This window comes from Neofelis nebulosa, chromosome 17, assembly GCF_028018385.1.
Source record: "Neofelis nebulosa isolate mNeoNeb1 chromosome 17, mNeoNeb1.pri, whole genome shotgun sequence".
Lineage (NCBI taxonomy): Eukaryota > Metazoa > Chordata > Mammalia > Carnivora > Felidae > Neofelis > Neofelis nebulosa.
In genome coordinates this window covers 18952012-18968340 of record NC_080798.1, presented here as the reverse complement: position 1 = coordinate 18968340, position 16329 = coordinate 18952012, and the positions used below count along the sequence as shown (strand labels likewise).

General features: G+C 46.9%; 1 protein-coding gene and 1 non-coding gene across 4 annotated transcripts; one reads left to right on the top strand and one right to left on the bottom strand.

Moving 5' to 3' along the window:
• The first annotated feature begins 49 nt into the window (after window positions 1-49).
• On the top strand, window positions 50-12893 carry LOC131499340 (uncharacterized). Of its 3 annotated transcripts, none has more exons than XM_058707281.1 (3): window positions 380-906; window positions 1692-1809; window positions 10719-12893. In XM_058707281.1, exons 1-3 carry the CDS (start codon window positions 725-727, stop codon window positions 10722-10724), a joined length of 306 nt encoding a protein of 101 aa, XP_058563264.1. In that variant the 5' UTR covers window positions 380-724; the 3' UTR covers window positions 10725-12893. The 3 variants fall into 3 exon arrangements, 2 of the variants coding, with proteins under 2 accessions (XP_058563264.1, XP_058563263.1); XM_058707280.1 differs by lacking the exon at window positions 10719-12893 and adding an exon at window positions 4937-6144; XR_009255810.1 differs by lacking the exon at window positions 10719-12893 and adding an exon at window positions 4418-4453 and having other exon boundaries at window positions 50-1809.
• A 2828-nt stretch (window positions 12894-15721) lies between these two features.
• LOC131500524 (U1 spliceosomal RNA) lies at window positions 15722-15885 on the bottom strand. The gene has a single exon (XR_009256338.1). It is a non-coding gene; the product is annotated as a U1 spliceosomal RNA (small nuclear RNA).
• Between the last annotated feature and the right edge of the window lie 444 nt (window positions 15886-16329).

Here is a 16329-nt window from a genome sequence, read left to right as displayed (position 1 = left end):
AGCGCCCTGGGTCCTCCGCCCTTTCCTTTGGGTCCCCGAGGGCGGCAGCCGGCACCCTCCGATGGGGGACCGGGCTCAGCGGCGGGGCCAGCCGGGTTCGGCCGGATGCGGGGGACGTGGGGGAGCTGGCCCCGGGAGGGAGAGCCCCAGGTCGCCGGGCGGGCGGCAGCGGGGCCAGCGTCCAGGTGCTGAGCGACACGGGACAGAGCGGCCCCGGGCGCCAGAGCCCCCGGGCGCGTCTCTCCAAGCGCCGCCGCAGAGGACAGCAGTTAGGCCGGCGCCCCGCCGCCGCGTGCGGGTAGCCCAGGGCCCGGGACAGCCACCTCCAGATGCTTCACGGGGTGGCCCGGCATCCCGGAGCCGGCGGCGGCGCGGCCGCCCGGGTAAGCTGAGCCCGCGGCACCCGCGGCTGGGCCGCCGGGATCCTGAGGTGGCACCCAGGTGCCCCGACCTGCCCGCCCGCCGCCCCCACGTCAGCCGGTCCCGGAGCGCAGGGCCTCTTCACTTAGCTCTACGCATGTGGGCGAACGGTCTTCAAGGCCCAGAACTTGCCTCGGCTCGCCCAGGTGGTGGCGGCCCTGCCAGGGCTTGACCCGGGCTGCCTGGCGCTCCTGGAACCATCAGATCCTGGCGAGTCCTCGTCATGCACACGTCACGAATTACTTCGTGGTGTTCTGTTTCGATGGTCCTTAGGGCGCTCGGCGCCGGGGCACACGAGTGATGGATGAGCGCCCCGGAGGGCCAACTCGGGGACACTTGCAAGTGCGCCTTGGGCACGCCGGGCCTCCGTCTCTCAGAAGATGAGGGCGGGGGCCACGCGTGGTCAGAACATCTCGGTGGCAGATTGCTCCCGGAACTGAGTCGCGCAGCAAACCCCGCGGCTGTCAGTGAGGCGTCTTCTCCCAGGTGCAGGGACAGGGGTGCACATGGGGGAGGGGGAGGGGCCCAGGGTCCCCTGCCCCCGGAACTCCTGCCCGGAAGGCACCGACATTTCTTAGAATCAGTCCATAGACCAGGCTTCGGAATCCTAGTCCAACTCGGCAGTTTACCAACGCTAACTTATCCAGGCGTCAAAGATGCTGTGTATCTCCATCTCTTCAGGGCTTTGGAATTTTCTCTCGGCAATATTTGGTACTAGGATAACAGTGAGGCCTGTGGGCTAGATTCCACACATGGCCTGTGTTTGTAAGACCCCAGAGCTAAGAACCGTGCTGGCAACTTTAGTTGTAACACCCCTGCGCACGCACACACACACGCACACACACACACACACACACACACAGAGACAGAGAGAGAGAGAGAGAGAAATATGTGACAAAGATCTGTGATCCACAAAGCTATAATATATATGTATTATCGGGCTTTTTTCGAGAAAGTTTGAAGCCACTGCTCTATGGTTTGGGGACTGTAGGTCTTCCACGGCTTTTGCCAATTTGTTTGTAAGTACTCGGGGTTTGTGAATTTCATTTTTCAATAGTCCATTGGTGGTTTTCAGGAAATACTCTCTATGATCTTGTGGACTGGGACCTTGCGAAAATCACCTCACTTCTGGTAGTTTCTCTGTAGGTTCCTTAAGATTTTCTACAATATATAATGTTTCCTATGAATCATGATTTTATGAATAGAGCTAGTTTTCCTTCCGTTTCAATCTGCACGCCTGGTATTTCTCTTTCTTACTTTTACCTTTGCAGAGAGCAACAGCTGTCAGTACGGCACCGTCAGGCTTTTCTTTCCAATGAAGACGCACCACCGACCACACAGCTGTCTGTGAACGGCCCCGCGGGTACAAGGCCAGGCGATACATGGCAGGTGGGTGCAGGGTCTCAAGCCTTACCCAAGGGCACCGACATCACTTACAGTAATTCCATAGACCGGCTGTCAGGGTCCTGACTGAAAATGACAACTTACCAATATTTTCCAGTGACAAGTGTGATGTGTGCATATACACATATATTGTGCAATGGGCCGTATACACGTGGTGGTCTTGGCTGGTACACAGACAAAACAATTGCCTGTTGTGTATTGGCCTTTATACTGGAAACTCAATTCATTGCGTGCTTCTTGATAGTTTCTTTGTATGTGCCATTGGATTTTCTACATGGGCAATCGTGTGTTCTATGCCTAAAGGCACTTTTCCTTCTTTTTTTTTTTTTTTTTTTTTTGAGTTTATAGATTTAATCTGAGAGAGAGAGAGAGAGAGAGAGAGCAAGTGGGGAGGGGCAGAGAGAGAATCCCAAGCAGGCTGTGCACTATTGGCACAGAATTTGATGCGGGGCTGGATCCCATGACTGTGGCATCATGACCTGGGCCCACATCAACTGTCTGATGCTTAACGGACTGAGCCACTCAGGTGCCCCTGTAATTTTCTTCTCTTTTGCGATTTGGACCTAGAATGACTTAGCAAACTTTCCTTCTCTCCTTTCTGAAAGGATTTGTGTCACATTGGTAAAATAATGTCATTTTAGGTTGTATAGAGTTCATCCGGGGGGAAAGAAAACCCTTGGAGGTGGAAATTTCTTCCTTGAAAGGTGTTTATCATCTCTTGTTATCATTTTCCTGTCTTGCAGATGGCCAGTCAGACCCCCTTTTATATTGGTAGTATTGCTAATTTGAATTTTCTGATTTCTTCTGCAGTCTAAGTAGGTGTTTATAAATTTTCATCCACCTTTTAAAAATTCCTCCTTTAGCTTAGTTTTAAGGGCTGTGTTATCTCTATTTCTACTCTTAATTTTATTGTTTCTTCATTTCCACTTCGTTTGGATTTAATATACACTAGCTCCTCTTAGGACGGAATCTTGAACCATTGTTTTTGATTATTCTTGTTTTTTAATATAGACACTTAAAGCTGCAAAATTCTCTGAAGCATTCTGCTTAGCTGTGTTATTTATTTCACACAGTTTCATTTCGTCTCCTTTAATTATCATTCAGTTAAAAATATTTCCTGGGGCACCTGGGTGGCTCAGTGGGTTAAGTGTCCAACTTCGGCTCAGGTCATGATCTCACGGTCCTGAGTCCCAGCCCCATGCTGGGCTCTGTGCTGACAGCTCAGAGCCTGGAGCCTGCTTCAGATTCTGTGTCTCCCTCTCTCTCTGCCCCTCCCCAGTTCGCACTCTGTCTCTGTCTCTCTCTTTCTCTCTCTCTCAAAAATGAATAAACATTAAAAAAAATGAAAATTTTTTTTCCAATTTTCCTTATTTTTCTTTGACACATTCGTTATGAAAAAGTGTGTTTTGTATTCTTTCTGAATATTTGAGAATTCTTACTCATATTATTATTGATTCTACTTTAATTATATTGTAGTCGCAGAAAACATTCTACCTGGTGTCCACTAGGTCATGATTGCTCTTCCTTCCCTGACTTTTCATGTGGTATTTCCCCGACCTGATAGTAATCCATGTCTACCTGGCCACTTCCTTCTTCTTCTTGAGGTGTAACTGATGTCCCATCCGTCCCAGACTTAGTTTTACGTCCTTCCTACCTGCTCCGAAAACCCCACCACTGCCCCCTCCCGTGTGATATTCGGTTGATTCATCCGACTCTCACCATATTGTACATTCCTGTGCAGCAAGGGACACCTGTAAACTCTGTATCACTAGGGTCAACCGCGATGTGTAGGACAAAGTCACCACCAGACAAATGTTTAATAACATATACGTAAGAGACTGAGGGACATGCCGGCGTTTTTTCTTTCCCCCATCTTAAGCTGGTTTCAGTGGGTTGGAAATGTGTTAGAAAAGATTCTGTTTTCAGCAGTAAAGTCTAGTGGCCACACAGCATGACTCTAAGGTGAGCCAAGCTTGAGTGACTTTGTATATCTTGCAGTTTGATATTTCCGTGGGTCAGAGGAGGGGAAGACTTGTCGGTTTTCCAAATAGAACTTATGCAGTTGTTTAACCTGAAAAGACAACCATTTCTGATTCTTTAAAGCAGCATGAGCGCAATGTCTGTATGTTGACCCCCGACTTAAATTTTACAAAATTATAAAGCAGGCATGAGTCTTCCTTTTTCCCGCCAAGCCCGTGCTCACTGTGCAAAGTGTGAACGCGTGGGGATTATTGGCAGAGTCAAAAGTTAAGGAAGACTCATGTCTAAGTGAGTCCAAGATTCTAAATGCTTCCAAGACTATTTCTAAATGATTAAAGTTGAACAGTGTGGTTTGTTTGGTGAGGGGGACGTGGCCTCCAGTGGGGGCAGGTATTCGGAGAAGCACAGGAGGAAGAGGAGAGAGAGAGTCGCGCCCTATCTCCCCCGTCTGCACCTGGCTTTCTCCTGGGCTGCTGTCCCTCACACTCACCGCGCAGACTTTGGAGGGCAGCTCATGCTGTCAGTAGTGGGGCACCTCCACCCCCTGTTTCCTGGGCCCCGGAGCTTTGCAGACTCACCCCATCGCCACCTCAACCCATCGCCACCTCTACAGGTCAATTCTTCCTCCCTCGTTGAGTTAAAGCCGCCATGGGGCGCCTGGGTGGCGCAGTCGGTTAAGCGTCCAACTTCGGCTCAGGTCACGATCTCGCGGTCCGTGAGTTCGAGCCCCGCGTCGGGCTCTGGGCTGATGGCTCGGAGCCCGGAGCCTGTTTCCGATTCTGCGTCTCCCTCTCTCTCTGCCCCTCCCCCGTTCATGCTCTGTCTCTCTCTGTCCCAAAAATAAATAAAAAACGTTGAAAAAAAAATTAAAAAAAAAAAGCCGCCAAATACGTAAGCAGAGGACAAATGGACAAGAACGACGTATGTGTAAGGATATTATATCTGGGAAAGAAGGTAAGGACCCGTTGAAGCCAATGGGTAAGAGGAGAGGGACAGCTGTAGGCAGCAGTGGGTGTCCTGCCAGTTTTGAGACTAGAGGAAAACTGGCCTAGAGCTGGATTCTTCCAAGCCAACAGTCGAAACCAGCGTGTTGCACGCTTGATATTCATAGATCTCTCCCTTCTCTCCACAGTGGACCTTTCAAGGCAGTGTGTTGACCTCTGGCCAGTCTCAGCGGAATCCACAATCTTCGATACCTACACAAACACTGAGCTGGTGGGGCTCCCGCTTGCTCTAGGGAAATGAAACACAGGTTAAGATTGTTTGACATAACTAGTTGGGCCTGAGACCGTTCCCAGCACAGAAAATCCATTAGGCGGGGATGGTGGTTGCCCGCCATTTGGAGAGGAGGATTTTGCTTCTTGGTTGCCGGGATCCTATTCTTGCCCGAGAAGACAATGATTGGGTTGCTGCCCCCACGCTTGTGTCCCCAAGGAATCCCTGGGCAGGTGACAAGGATACCCCAAAGCAAGGATGCTCCTGGCCGGACCCACTGAAGAGGCACATATGACCTGCTCAAAAGTTCGTAAAAAGTGCCCGAAGCACAGGTGTTTTCTCCGTGGTGGTAGCTTCTACAAAGTCAAGGAGGGGGATCCTGGCTGGGAAGGCCCAGGTGTTCCGACTGAGGGCAAGACTGCAAATGTCTTCCTAAAAGTGATGTTGTCCCATCTGACTGCGACAGATGTGCTCTGGCCATGAGCCAGCTGCTGTGAGCGATGTTGGAAACAGAAGTGTCCCCAAACCCTACGGTTGTCCTGTCCCACTACTACACTCCCCGTCCTGTGGACCTGTGGACCCCAGGCGCCCTGACTATATTCATGGACAACAGTTCCTCCAGCCACACATGTGGTGCCCTGGCCAGCCGGTCCTGAGGAGTGACAGAGGGCAGGGACAGAAGTATCTCCAGACATGTGTTTCTTCTCAGTGGTGCAGGCTTCTCCAATAGTGACTGGTTTGCTGTGGTCATATGGGGCCCAAGGGTGCTGGCCGGCCGCAGGAAGGATGACTGATTCTCCACCACAGTTCTTGTCCCGGCCCCCCTCACTGGAAGTGTCCCTGTGCTCCGGCCAGGTGGAACCCAAGTGCTCTGACTCCAGGTGGGACGAGGAGAACCTCCACACGCAGGTGCGGCGCTGCCCTCTTACTTCAGTGATGCGTTTGCACCAGATGGTGGTCGGGTGCCTGGAACACAGGAAGGAACAGAAGTGTCGTCAGGCACGTGTGTTGTCAATGAGGGCGTCTCCTCCAGTAGGAACAGGTGTGGGTGCCTGGGGGTTCCAGGTGGTCTGACGTGGGGCAAGAAGGAACGTGTCTCCCCGGGGAGCCTTATTCTCTGCAGATGAAACAAGACAACCCCGGAGGTGCCACCAAAGCCCGGCTGACCGATGCCAAAGGGGGAACGTGGGCGTGTCAGGTGTGCAGAAGCTGACCGAGCTGTGCTCCCACTGGGTGCCTGTGCGTCAGTAGAGGTTAAGTCTGGAGCTTGTGCTGGGACTGCCAGATTGCCCATAGGGTGAGAGCTAGCAAATCTATCGGCGGGGGGGGAGGGGGGGGGCATGTCACATGGACCCTGGGAGGGGTTTGTGGCCATATCAGTTTCATCAGAGGCAAAGGCAGGCTTGCTTGGAAGCCCAGGTGGCTGAGGTCCTGACCGCTGGAAAGCAGGTAACTGCGAAACCAGTTACGGATCGATTGGTAAAGACAGACACTGGGGAGAGTGCCTCTCTGCTACTGCCCATCAGTGCTTCCGAATGTGACTGAGGGGTGGCTCCTAGACTCAAGGAAAGGCTCAGAATTGGGGGTAGGGCTCCTGGTCGTAAATGCAGTGGACTAGTAGAGACTGGACGTGTTGCACACTGAATTTTCCTGCGTCAGGAGGAGATAACTCACAGCGGATCCCGGGGGAATCAGGAGGTGAATGCCTGGAAATGGGGAGCCGAGCCCATGTTGGTTACGGCCAATTGCAAAAGAGGCTGGAGGTCATGTTTGCGGATGCACTGACTGCTTCAGTGGAAGTGACAGGGAATCTGTGATGGACTGGCCAGTGAAAACTGAGGTATCGGTAGAAGTGAGGCAGGGACACCGGGACTGGACGAATGGGTGGGTGCCAGCTGGTCAGAGGACAGCAGCTGGGGTGCGGAAGGGCAGAAGCTTGCTTTAACAAATTGCCCACCTAGAGCAGCATGTTCACGTCTGCTCCCGTGAACGAATATACGTAATTTGACGTGCCTCCCAACTACCGCCTCTCCCGAGGCAAACCATGCACTGTTCAGCCTGATGCTGGTGACTCCTCCCTGGGATGTGTGACAGAGAAAAGACTGGCCAGGATGAGTGGAAGAAAGGGCACCGGAGAGCAAAAAGGCAGGGCCGGTGTCCCTTCTGCAGTCCCTTTGGGATATCCGCACCTGGTTGCAGGTGTTGGGGACCAGATGTGCCCCTGCACTCTGCGGGCACAGCTCAGGACTGCAGATGCTCCTTGCCAGCGGCCCGGGGACCGCCGGGGCTTGGGGTCTACAGCCCCCTCGGCACCTGGCCCAGGGCCGTAGCTGTGGCCATCCCTGCCTCTGGGTCCACTGGCCATTTGTCCCGGGGTCAGAGGAAGCAGAGCCTGCTCAGAGCCCAGCACTGGGGCAAGCTGCGTCTTGCTGCGGTGGGGGCCTGGCTCGCTCTAGGTCAGTGTAAGAGAGAACCTGACGGAGGGAGGGTATGAGGTTGGCTCTTTCCTAAGGAGACTGGTACAAGTCCTGGAGCAAGACAGACCTCCTTTGTGGCGGTCCTGGAAAAGCGTGAGTCCCAAGCATCACAGGCTGGGTTGCAAAATGTCCTGAGGTGGGGGCGGATGGAGTGCCCTAATGTGCCCAGATGCCGTACCCCACAATATCCCTTCCATGCAGGCGGGTTCTCTTCACCTCTTTTTACAAATTTTACAAATTGCAAACAGCATTTAACCCTTAGAACTTTGCTCAGCTCCCCCATGTGGCAGTGCAGCCAGGATTTGAACCCAGGCTGTCTGATTGCAGAGCTCATGCATTCACCACCTGACTGTGGTGCCCCCTCATCATGTAGGCATCACGGACGACCATTTTTATAGTCAGGCGCTCAGCACCTTGGCACTCCTCTAAGCATCATACACGCTGCCTACTAGGTCTGAATTGGTAGCACTCATAAGGCACCCACAGGCCACCCTGGGCTCCAGTGTCCTCAGAAGGTGTAGGACAGAGATCAGCGGTTGCCAGCATATCCCGTGGGGCATTTGTCTTAGCCTTGTGGCAAACCACACAGCTGACCGTGAGCGTTCTCTCCCGGGTGCAAGGACCCAAGCTGCACTGCAGTTGGGCGCAGAATCCACTCTGGCTTAAAAGTCTGTGTCCCAAGGCATAATCTCTTGTGGTAACTCCTTAACCCTGCTTTGCCTTGGGATGAAGGAAATTCCCTCCCGATTCCTACCGTACTGAGGGATTTTTTTGAAAGCTATGTTAAGCCTCATCAATTACTTCCCCACAGCTTTGAGATGTGCGTATTCTCTCAATGTGGTGAATTACACTGATTGATTTTACATATTAAACCAGCTTCGAATTCCTGCTACAAATTCCATTCGGCCATTCTTGGTTACCTTTTTGCATTTGACAAGTTTTGATTTCCTAAAAGATTAAAGATTGTCATATCTGTTTTCATGAGGTATATTAATCTGTACATTTCTTTATTATTATGTTTTGGTATCAAGGTGGTATTAACCTCATAGAATGAATTAGGAGAGTCTGTCCCCTCTCTATTTTCTGAGAGTTTGTGGAACACGGGTAAAATAGCTTATGTGTATGATGAGATTCACCAGGAAAACTATTTGCCTCTGCAATTTTCTTCCTGGAAAGGTGTCTATAATCACTTGTTATCCTTTTAACAATTCCTGGTCTGTAGCAATGCCTCCTTTTCCCCTGATATTGGTAATAATTTGAATTTTCACTTCTGATGTTACGATTAGTCTCAGTAGACATTTATCAGTCTTCTCAGTCTCTTAAAAATCTAACTTTAATGTTGTTGATTTCCTGTGCTGTCTGTTTTCTATTTCTGATCTCTGTCATTTCTATCTTGGGTTTAACTTGCTTTCTGTTTCTCTGGTTCTAGGATGGAAACTTGTTATATCTTATTGATTAATGTAAACAGCGGAAGCTGTAACATTCTCTTAGGCCCTGCTTTAACCACATTCCATAAAGTTTAATTTGCTCCACTTTGATTACTATTCATTTCAGAGTGTTTTCTCATTTTTTGGTTGTTTCTTCTTTGATGCATTGGTCACACAACCCTCTGTTTTATGTTATTTCTAAATAATTGCAGATTTTGTGGATACTTTATTAGTTTCTGCTTTAATTCCACTGTGTTCAGGGAAAAACCCTCCCTATATGGGTTCAATCCTTGGAAATTTGTTGATACTTAGTTTTTGGCCCCATATAGGCCAACTTTATGAACACTCCACGTTCACTACTATTTCAGCTACTGTTGGATATAGTGATTTACAAATGCCACTAAGTCAAGATAAATCTTCTGAACTCTTACTTGCTTTCTGTCTACTTGGTCTGACAACTAGTGAGAAAGAAGCGTTAACATCCCCAAACACGATTGTAATTTGTGCGTTATCCTTTAGTTTGGTCAGTTTTGGCCTTACATATTGAAAGCCTGCACTTAAGTTCCTGGACATCTTTATTTATATCTTCCCGATGAACATTTTTAAGTGTGCAGACTACCGCGGTACAAAATGCACTTTGTGTGCATCAGAGCACATGGACTGAAGCTCACGGCAGCAGTGGTTATAACCAAATAACCAGTGGGTGTGTTACTGGTAACAGGGCGGTACAAAGGAGCATCAGCAGCGGAATGAATAAATCGCTAGCTCAACAGCAATGAACATGGATACTGCACATACACCCGAGATAACATGGGTGCGTCTTATGTTTACTTTGACCAAAAAGAGCCCATAAATTATGATTCCCTTCACATAGAGGTCAGTAACAGCCACGATGAAACCATATTCTTGGGACTCCTACCCAATAGGAAAACCTATCCAACAAGGAAGGTAATACCGACGTTCCAAGTCAGGATATGGAAATCCTCTTGGTGTTGGGGGAGGAGCACACGGTGACTGGGATGGAGTTGTCAGGACTATGGACATGACTAATATTCTTTGCATTGCTTTTGGTGGTGGTTGCATAGGTATCAACTGTAAAAAGATTCATGAAAATCTACATAAATAGTTTTAAATTTCTGAGAGCTGTGCCATAATTCACAACGTTACGGACTGAATCGTATTTCCTCAAAATAAGTTGAAGGCCTAGCCCCTATTACCTCAGAATGTGAGTCTATTTGGAGATAGAGTTTTTGAAAGGTAATGAAGGTAAAAGGAGCTCATATGGGTGGACCCTAATCCAATATGACTGGTGTCCTTATCAGAAGAGGAGATTAGGACACAGACAACACGGACTGAGGGACAACCCTGTGAAGACACAGTGACAAGGTAGCTTGTCTGCAAGCCAAGGAGAGAGACGTCAAAGGAACCCAAACCTGCCAACACTTTAATCTTGGACTTCTAGCCTCCAGCGCTGTGAGAAAAGAAATCTCTGTTGTTTAAGCCACCCGATCTGTGATAGTTTGTCACGGCAACCCTAGCGAACTTATGCACATACTAAGAGTTTCTCTAAGAGAAACATGGGACAAATAGAAGTGTATTCTTACAGAAGTGCAACCGTATGGAATCCAACTTTTTCATTCACAAATATGTGAATTTTAATGCAGCTAAGAAAATACCTGACTGCACGGAAACCAAGAGCTAGAGTTACGTAAATGTAACACTTAAAAAAGAAAGCCTGGATATTAGGCTTCAATCCCAGGTCCTTTACAGATGAGATCTCTGTTGTCACGGACAGGGGTAAGACGTCAAGCCAGGATTCATTCCTCACAGACCCAGCATGTGAGCCTCCAGGTGACTATCAAGTGAAACAGAGAAAATACCCATATAGGTAAGTAAAAACGTCTCCAAAATGATTCACTTGCTTTCAAAAACCAGGGAAAATCTGCATTATTTAGAAGCAAAGTATTATGATTCAGGTCTTTGTTTGGAACTTAGACAAACCATAATCGGAGTCAGGCTGTGCTGTGTAAAGGTGCCTGGCATCTAGAGCCTGTAACAGTGACGTGAAGATACTCGTTAGCTGAGTTGTGTGGAAAATTATTACAGTCATACAAATAATTTCAGACCTACTATTAAGAAAATATAAATCTGGGGCGCCTGGGTGGCTCAGTTGGTTCAGCATCTGACTTTGGCTCCGGTCATGGTCTCATGGTTCGTGAGCTCGAGCCCCGCGTCGGGCTCTGTGCTGACAGCTCGGAGCCTGGAGCCTGCTTCGGATTCTGCGTCTCCCTCTCTCTCTGCTTCTCCCCCACTCACACTCTGTCTCTCTCTTTCAAAAATAAACGTTAAGAAAATAAATAAATAAGAATTAAAAAAATTGATAAAAAATTTAAAATATATATATATAAATCTGCTAAAGAAGCAGTAGATATATCTATATGTTTTGATATAAACAAATGTATACATCAAAGGGAACATGTAGATTGAATTTTGAAACCCATGATATTTTGCCCCAGGTGTGACTCCCATGAATGCTGTGTTACGTGGCAAATAAGATTTTTGTATATGTCAGTAAATTACTAATCAGTTGATCTTCAAATAAGATTTGCCTGGATTATCTGGGTGGACTTATTCTAATCTCAGGAGCCCTCAAAAGCAGAGTAGTTTCTTTGGCTGGTTGATCAAAAAGGAAGTAAGAGAGATTCAGAGCATGAGAGAAGCCCTCGACCCACTGTTGTGGCTTCAAAGTCAAGGAGGACACATGGAAACCCTGAGCAGGACACGAATTCTGAAAATAAAAACAAAACCGTGATTGCGGAAGATAGCCCAGGGCCCCAGATGAAAACTGTAGCCCCTGCCAATACCTTGAGTTTGTCCCTGTGAATTTTTATTCAGAACGTCCAGCAGAGCCCTCGAACTTCTGATCAGGAGTTCAAGTGCTCAGAGACCACAAGGTAATAAAATCATGTGTTTTCAACCACAGAATTTGTGGTCATTTCTCTTTTAGAGCAGTGACCGAAAACAAATACAGGGATAGACCCGCGACAAGAGGAAAGAACTGAGACAGAAGAATGATATGAGGTGGGACCAACGTGGATAAGGAAACTGCTTCACTTTCTGTGGCAAAATACATTAGGTTAGGGTATAATTTACACAGGACGCCTCATCGCAAAATCACTCCTGTGTGAACCAGGCCAGCCACAGCAACTACAGAGAGCCAATAATCTCTACCATACCTGGCATTAAAAACAGTTTTGCGGGGCGCCTGGGTGGCTCAGTCGGTTAAGCGTCCGACTTCGGCTCAGGTCACGATCTCGCGGTCCGTGAGTTCGAGCCCCACGTCGGGCTCTGGGCTGATGGCTCAGAGTCTGGAGCCTGCTTCCGATTCTGTGTCTCCCTCTCTCTCTGCCCCTCCCCCGTTCATGCTCTGTCTCTCTCTGTCTCAAAAATAAATAAAACGTTAAAAAAGAAAAAAAAATTTACAAAAAAAAAAAAACAACGGTTTTGCTTTCAGCTCCTATTTTTTTTGGCTAGTGTATGGGTTTGCTGCAAACTTCTGCACCTGTCACGGAACACTGGGACTTCTGTCCCCAGGAAAGGCACTTCCAGTACATGGGACTTTCAGTGCTGAGATCAAGACAGTCTGGTCGAACGAGGGTGTTTGGTTAATGCATCTACACAAGGGGAGCGCGTGTCCAAATCTGCTCTGTTAAGGCAAAGTCTCTTTTTAAATTTTAGGCCAGTTATTTGCTCTGCATCGGTAGCTCTCTGATGGGTTTGAAAATATGGAGTCACAAATTTGATGTTCACCAAGCTTTTTTGTTGTAGAAATGTTCTCTTCCATCCTGGAGCTGAAGCCCAAATCTGCATCTTTTGTTGTCTGAGAGCTATATTCTCCCACAGATGTGTGATCAAATTTCTCTTTTATACAATAAAAGGACATAATTTTTCTGTGGGTAGAGGAAAAGTACTTATTGCAACGTGTTGTCATTTTAAAATTCTGCTTCATGTTATTATGACCCATTTTTACTTTTATTGTAGGTTAACTTTTTTTATTGTAGGGTAATTTTTGTTTGCTACATTTACCCAAGGCAAAAATTGTAAAACAATGTTGATTCCAAAAGGTTTGTCTCTCAAATGTGCCCCTTCACTATGTTCAGTATGTCCCCTCTCTTTCCCAATATATTAGGTTTTAATTTTATTTGTTTTTGAAATGTTTTCTTTTTATGTAAGGACACTCCCAAACACATTATTTTCTGCTTCTTTAGAAGAGTAGTTGCAAAATTGAGAGACTGTACTGGAATATATTAACAACTCCTCCTCCCTCTCCCCCTCCTCCTCCTCCCCCTCCTCCTCCTCCTCCTCCTTCTCCTCCTCCTTCATCTTTTTCTTCTTCTTTCTCTTCTCCCCTTCCCTTCTCCTTTTGTAATGGCTTGAAGCTACTGTACTGAGTCATATACTGTGTGAATGAGGCTTTGTTTATTCAGCAAATTCCCTGTCATTGAACATTTCGGTGGTTTCCCGTTTATTTTACTTTTGAGATATTACTTCAATGAACAAGTATTTGTATGGTTATAGGACATATTATCAATGTTAATTTTAAATGGGAGATATGAGTTAACTATGAGGGGATAAGGAAGAAGTTAGTATGCCTATTTTGATTTTTCTCTAGATTTCAGTGAATACAATTAAAATCCATATTCCCTAGATATTAATGTGATAGATTTGACCAACTTAGAAATGTGGATTATATTCCTCACTTGGATGAAAGCTGGGGGGCACCTGGGTGGCTCACTCAGTTACACGTCCCACTTTGGCTCTGGTCATGATCTCTCGGTTCATGAGTTCAAACCCTGCGTTGGGCTCTGTGCTGACAGCTTAGAGCCTGGAGCCTGCTTTGGAATCTCTGTCTCCCTTTCTCTCTGCCCCTCCCCTGCTCATGCTATGTCTCTCTGTCTCTCTGTCTTTCAAAAATAAACATTAAAAATTAAAAAAAAAAAAAAAGAAAGCTGGCATCCTAAAAAACTCCACCCTCATTTTTTCTTTATAACATGAGTTTGCTCGCTAGAGACAACCTCAGACCCATAGACCATATTCTTAACCAACGGGTCTTGGCTGTTCTCCATTAGGATCCTTCAGACAATGGAAACTTTGGGAATGAAACATTTTCTGGTTCATGTCAACTTGGCTTCTACTGACAGAGGGGGATGGGTGTTTTTCCTATGAAGGGGGCCATATGGATCCATTCTCAGAGAATTGTGGTTGTGCGTTTTGACCCAACTGCAGCTCTCTGAGCGTTTGACACAGGGGTTTATTTGCCTTTCTTTTGGCAGCCTTGGAATTTTCTCAAGGCTGGAGTAGTCTTCCAAGCAGCACTTGCCAAAAACAACTAAAAGCATATACTAGCCACTGGTGCCAGGGGATTGGGATAACAGACATTGGAAGCAGTAGACAGACCAGAATGTCTAGAAGAAGCCTGTTGGAGGAGGTACAAGGAGGACTAAGGGCTTTGAAAAGCTCCCACATATACCAGAGAATCTAGAAGGCCATGTACATTCCCAGGGCAAGTATGTGCTTAGAAGACACCTGAAAAGACCCCAGGGTTTCACCTCTGGATGATCTTTAGGCTCCACATAAAGAAAATGAAGGCTAAGGCTGAAATGTAAAAGGCATGACTAAGCAGTGAAGGAGAGGCCCTACTCCAAGAAATTTATAAAGGATAGGAGAGTATATTTTTGTCTTTGTCTCCAGGCATTTAAAGAAGTCCCTATCAAATAGCTATCTGACCATTAAGCTAATAAAACAGAGACTTCAGTGACCACCCACAATAAATAATAGAATGAAAACTTCATCAGAGAGCTTCAACAGCAGATTTGAGGAGACACAAGAAATGATCCGTGAACTTAGAGATAGGTCCATTGAAATTAAGCTAAGGAGAAGAAAGTAAAAGGAACAAAGAAAAATGAACAGAGCCTTGTGTATCTGTGGGACAACATGAAGGATACTAACATAATGGGAATCCTAGAAGGAGAGTAGAGAGAGTGAGAGAGGAGGCAGAAAGAATATCCTAAGAAAAAAGGCTGAATATTGGGGCGCCTGGTTGGCTCAGTCAGTTAAATGTCCAACTCTCGGTTTTGGCTCAGGTCACGATCTCATGATTTTGTGGGTTCGAGCACCACGTTGGGCTCTGGGCTGACAGTGCACAGCCTGCTTCGGATTCTCTCTCTCCCCCCTCTCTCTGCCCCTCTCCTGCTCACACTGTCTCTGTCTCTCTGAAAAATAAATCAATAAAAAGATTTTTTAAATGGGTGAATATTCCCCAGACTTTAGAAAGACAGGAATCTGAACACCAAAAAACTCAACAAATCTCCGAATGGGATAAGCTCAAGAGATCCACACCCGGTAACATTATAACGAAATTGTCATAAACCCAACACAGAAATTGTGAAAGCCAATTGTGAGCCAAGAGTGGCTCATCATGTAGAAGGGATTCTTTTTTTTTTTTTTTAATTTACACCCAAGTTAGTTAGCATATAGTGCAATAATGATTTCAGGAGTGGAAGCCAGTGATTCATCACCTACATATAACACCCTGTGCTCATTCCAGCGAGTGTCCTCTTTAATGTCCCTTGCCCATTGAGCCCATCTCCCCCACCCACAACCCCTCCAGCACCCTTAGTTTGTTATCTATTTTTTGGAGTCTCTTATGTTTTGCACCCCCCCCCATTTTTATATTATTTTTGCTCCCCTTCCCTTATGTTCATCTGTTTTGTATCTTTAAAAAATTTTTTTTTTGTTTAGGGGAAAGCACAAACACAGTCCCCAACTACCACAAGTTATGCAGTCGAGTGTCCCACATTTAGGAAAATCACAGGGGTCGGCACATTCTGAGTGCAATGGGTAGACCTCGCCCTGGGAAAACCACTTTCGTGATCATGGTATCTCCCCTGCCAGGTAAATGTTTTGTATCTTAAACTCTGGATATGATTGAAGTCATATGATATTTGTCTTTCTCTGACTGACTCATTTCACTTAGCATAATACCCTCCAGTTCCATCCACGTAGTTGCAAATGGCAAGATTTCATTCTTTTTGATTGCCGAGTAATACTCCATTGTGTGTGTGTGTGTGTGTGTGTGTGTGTGTGTGTATACCACATCTTCTTTATCCATTCATTCATCAGTGGACATTTGGGCTCTTTCCATACTTTGGCTATGTTGATAGCTGCTATAAACACTGGGGTGCATGTGCCCCTTTGAAACAGCACACCTCTAACCCTTGGACAAATACCTAGTAGTGCAATTACTGGGTCGTAGCGTAGTTCTATTTTTTTTTTTTAATTTTTTTGAGGAACCTCCATCCTGTTTTCCAGAGTGGCTGCACCAGTTTCCATTCCCACCAGCAGTG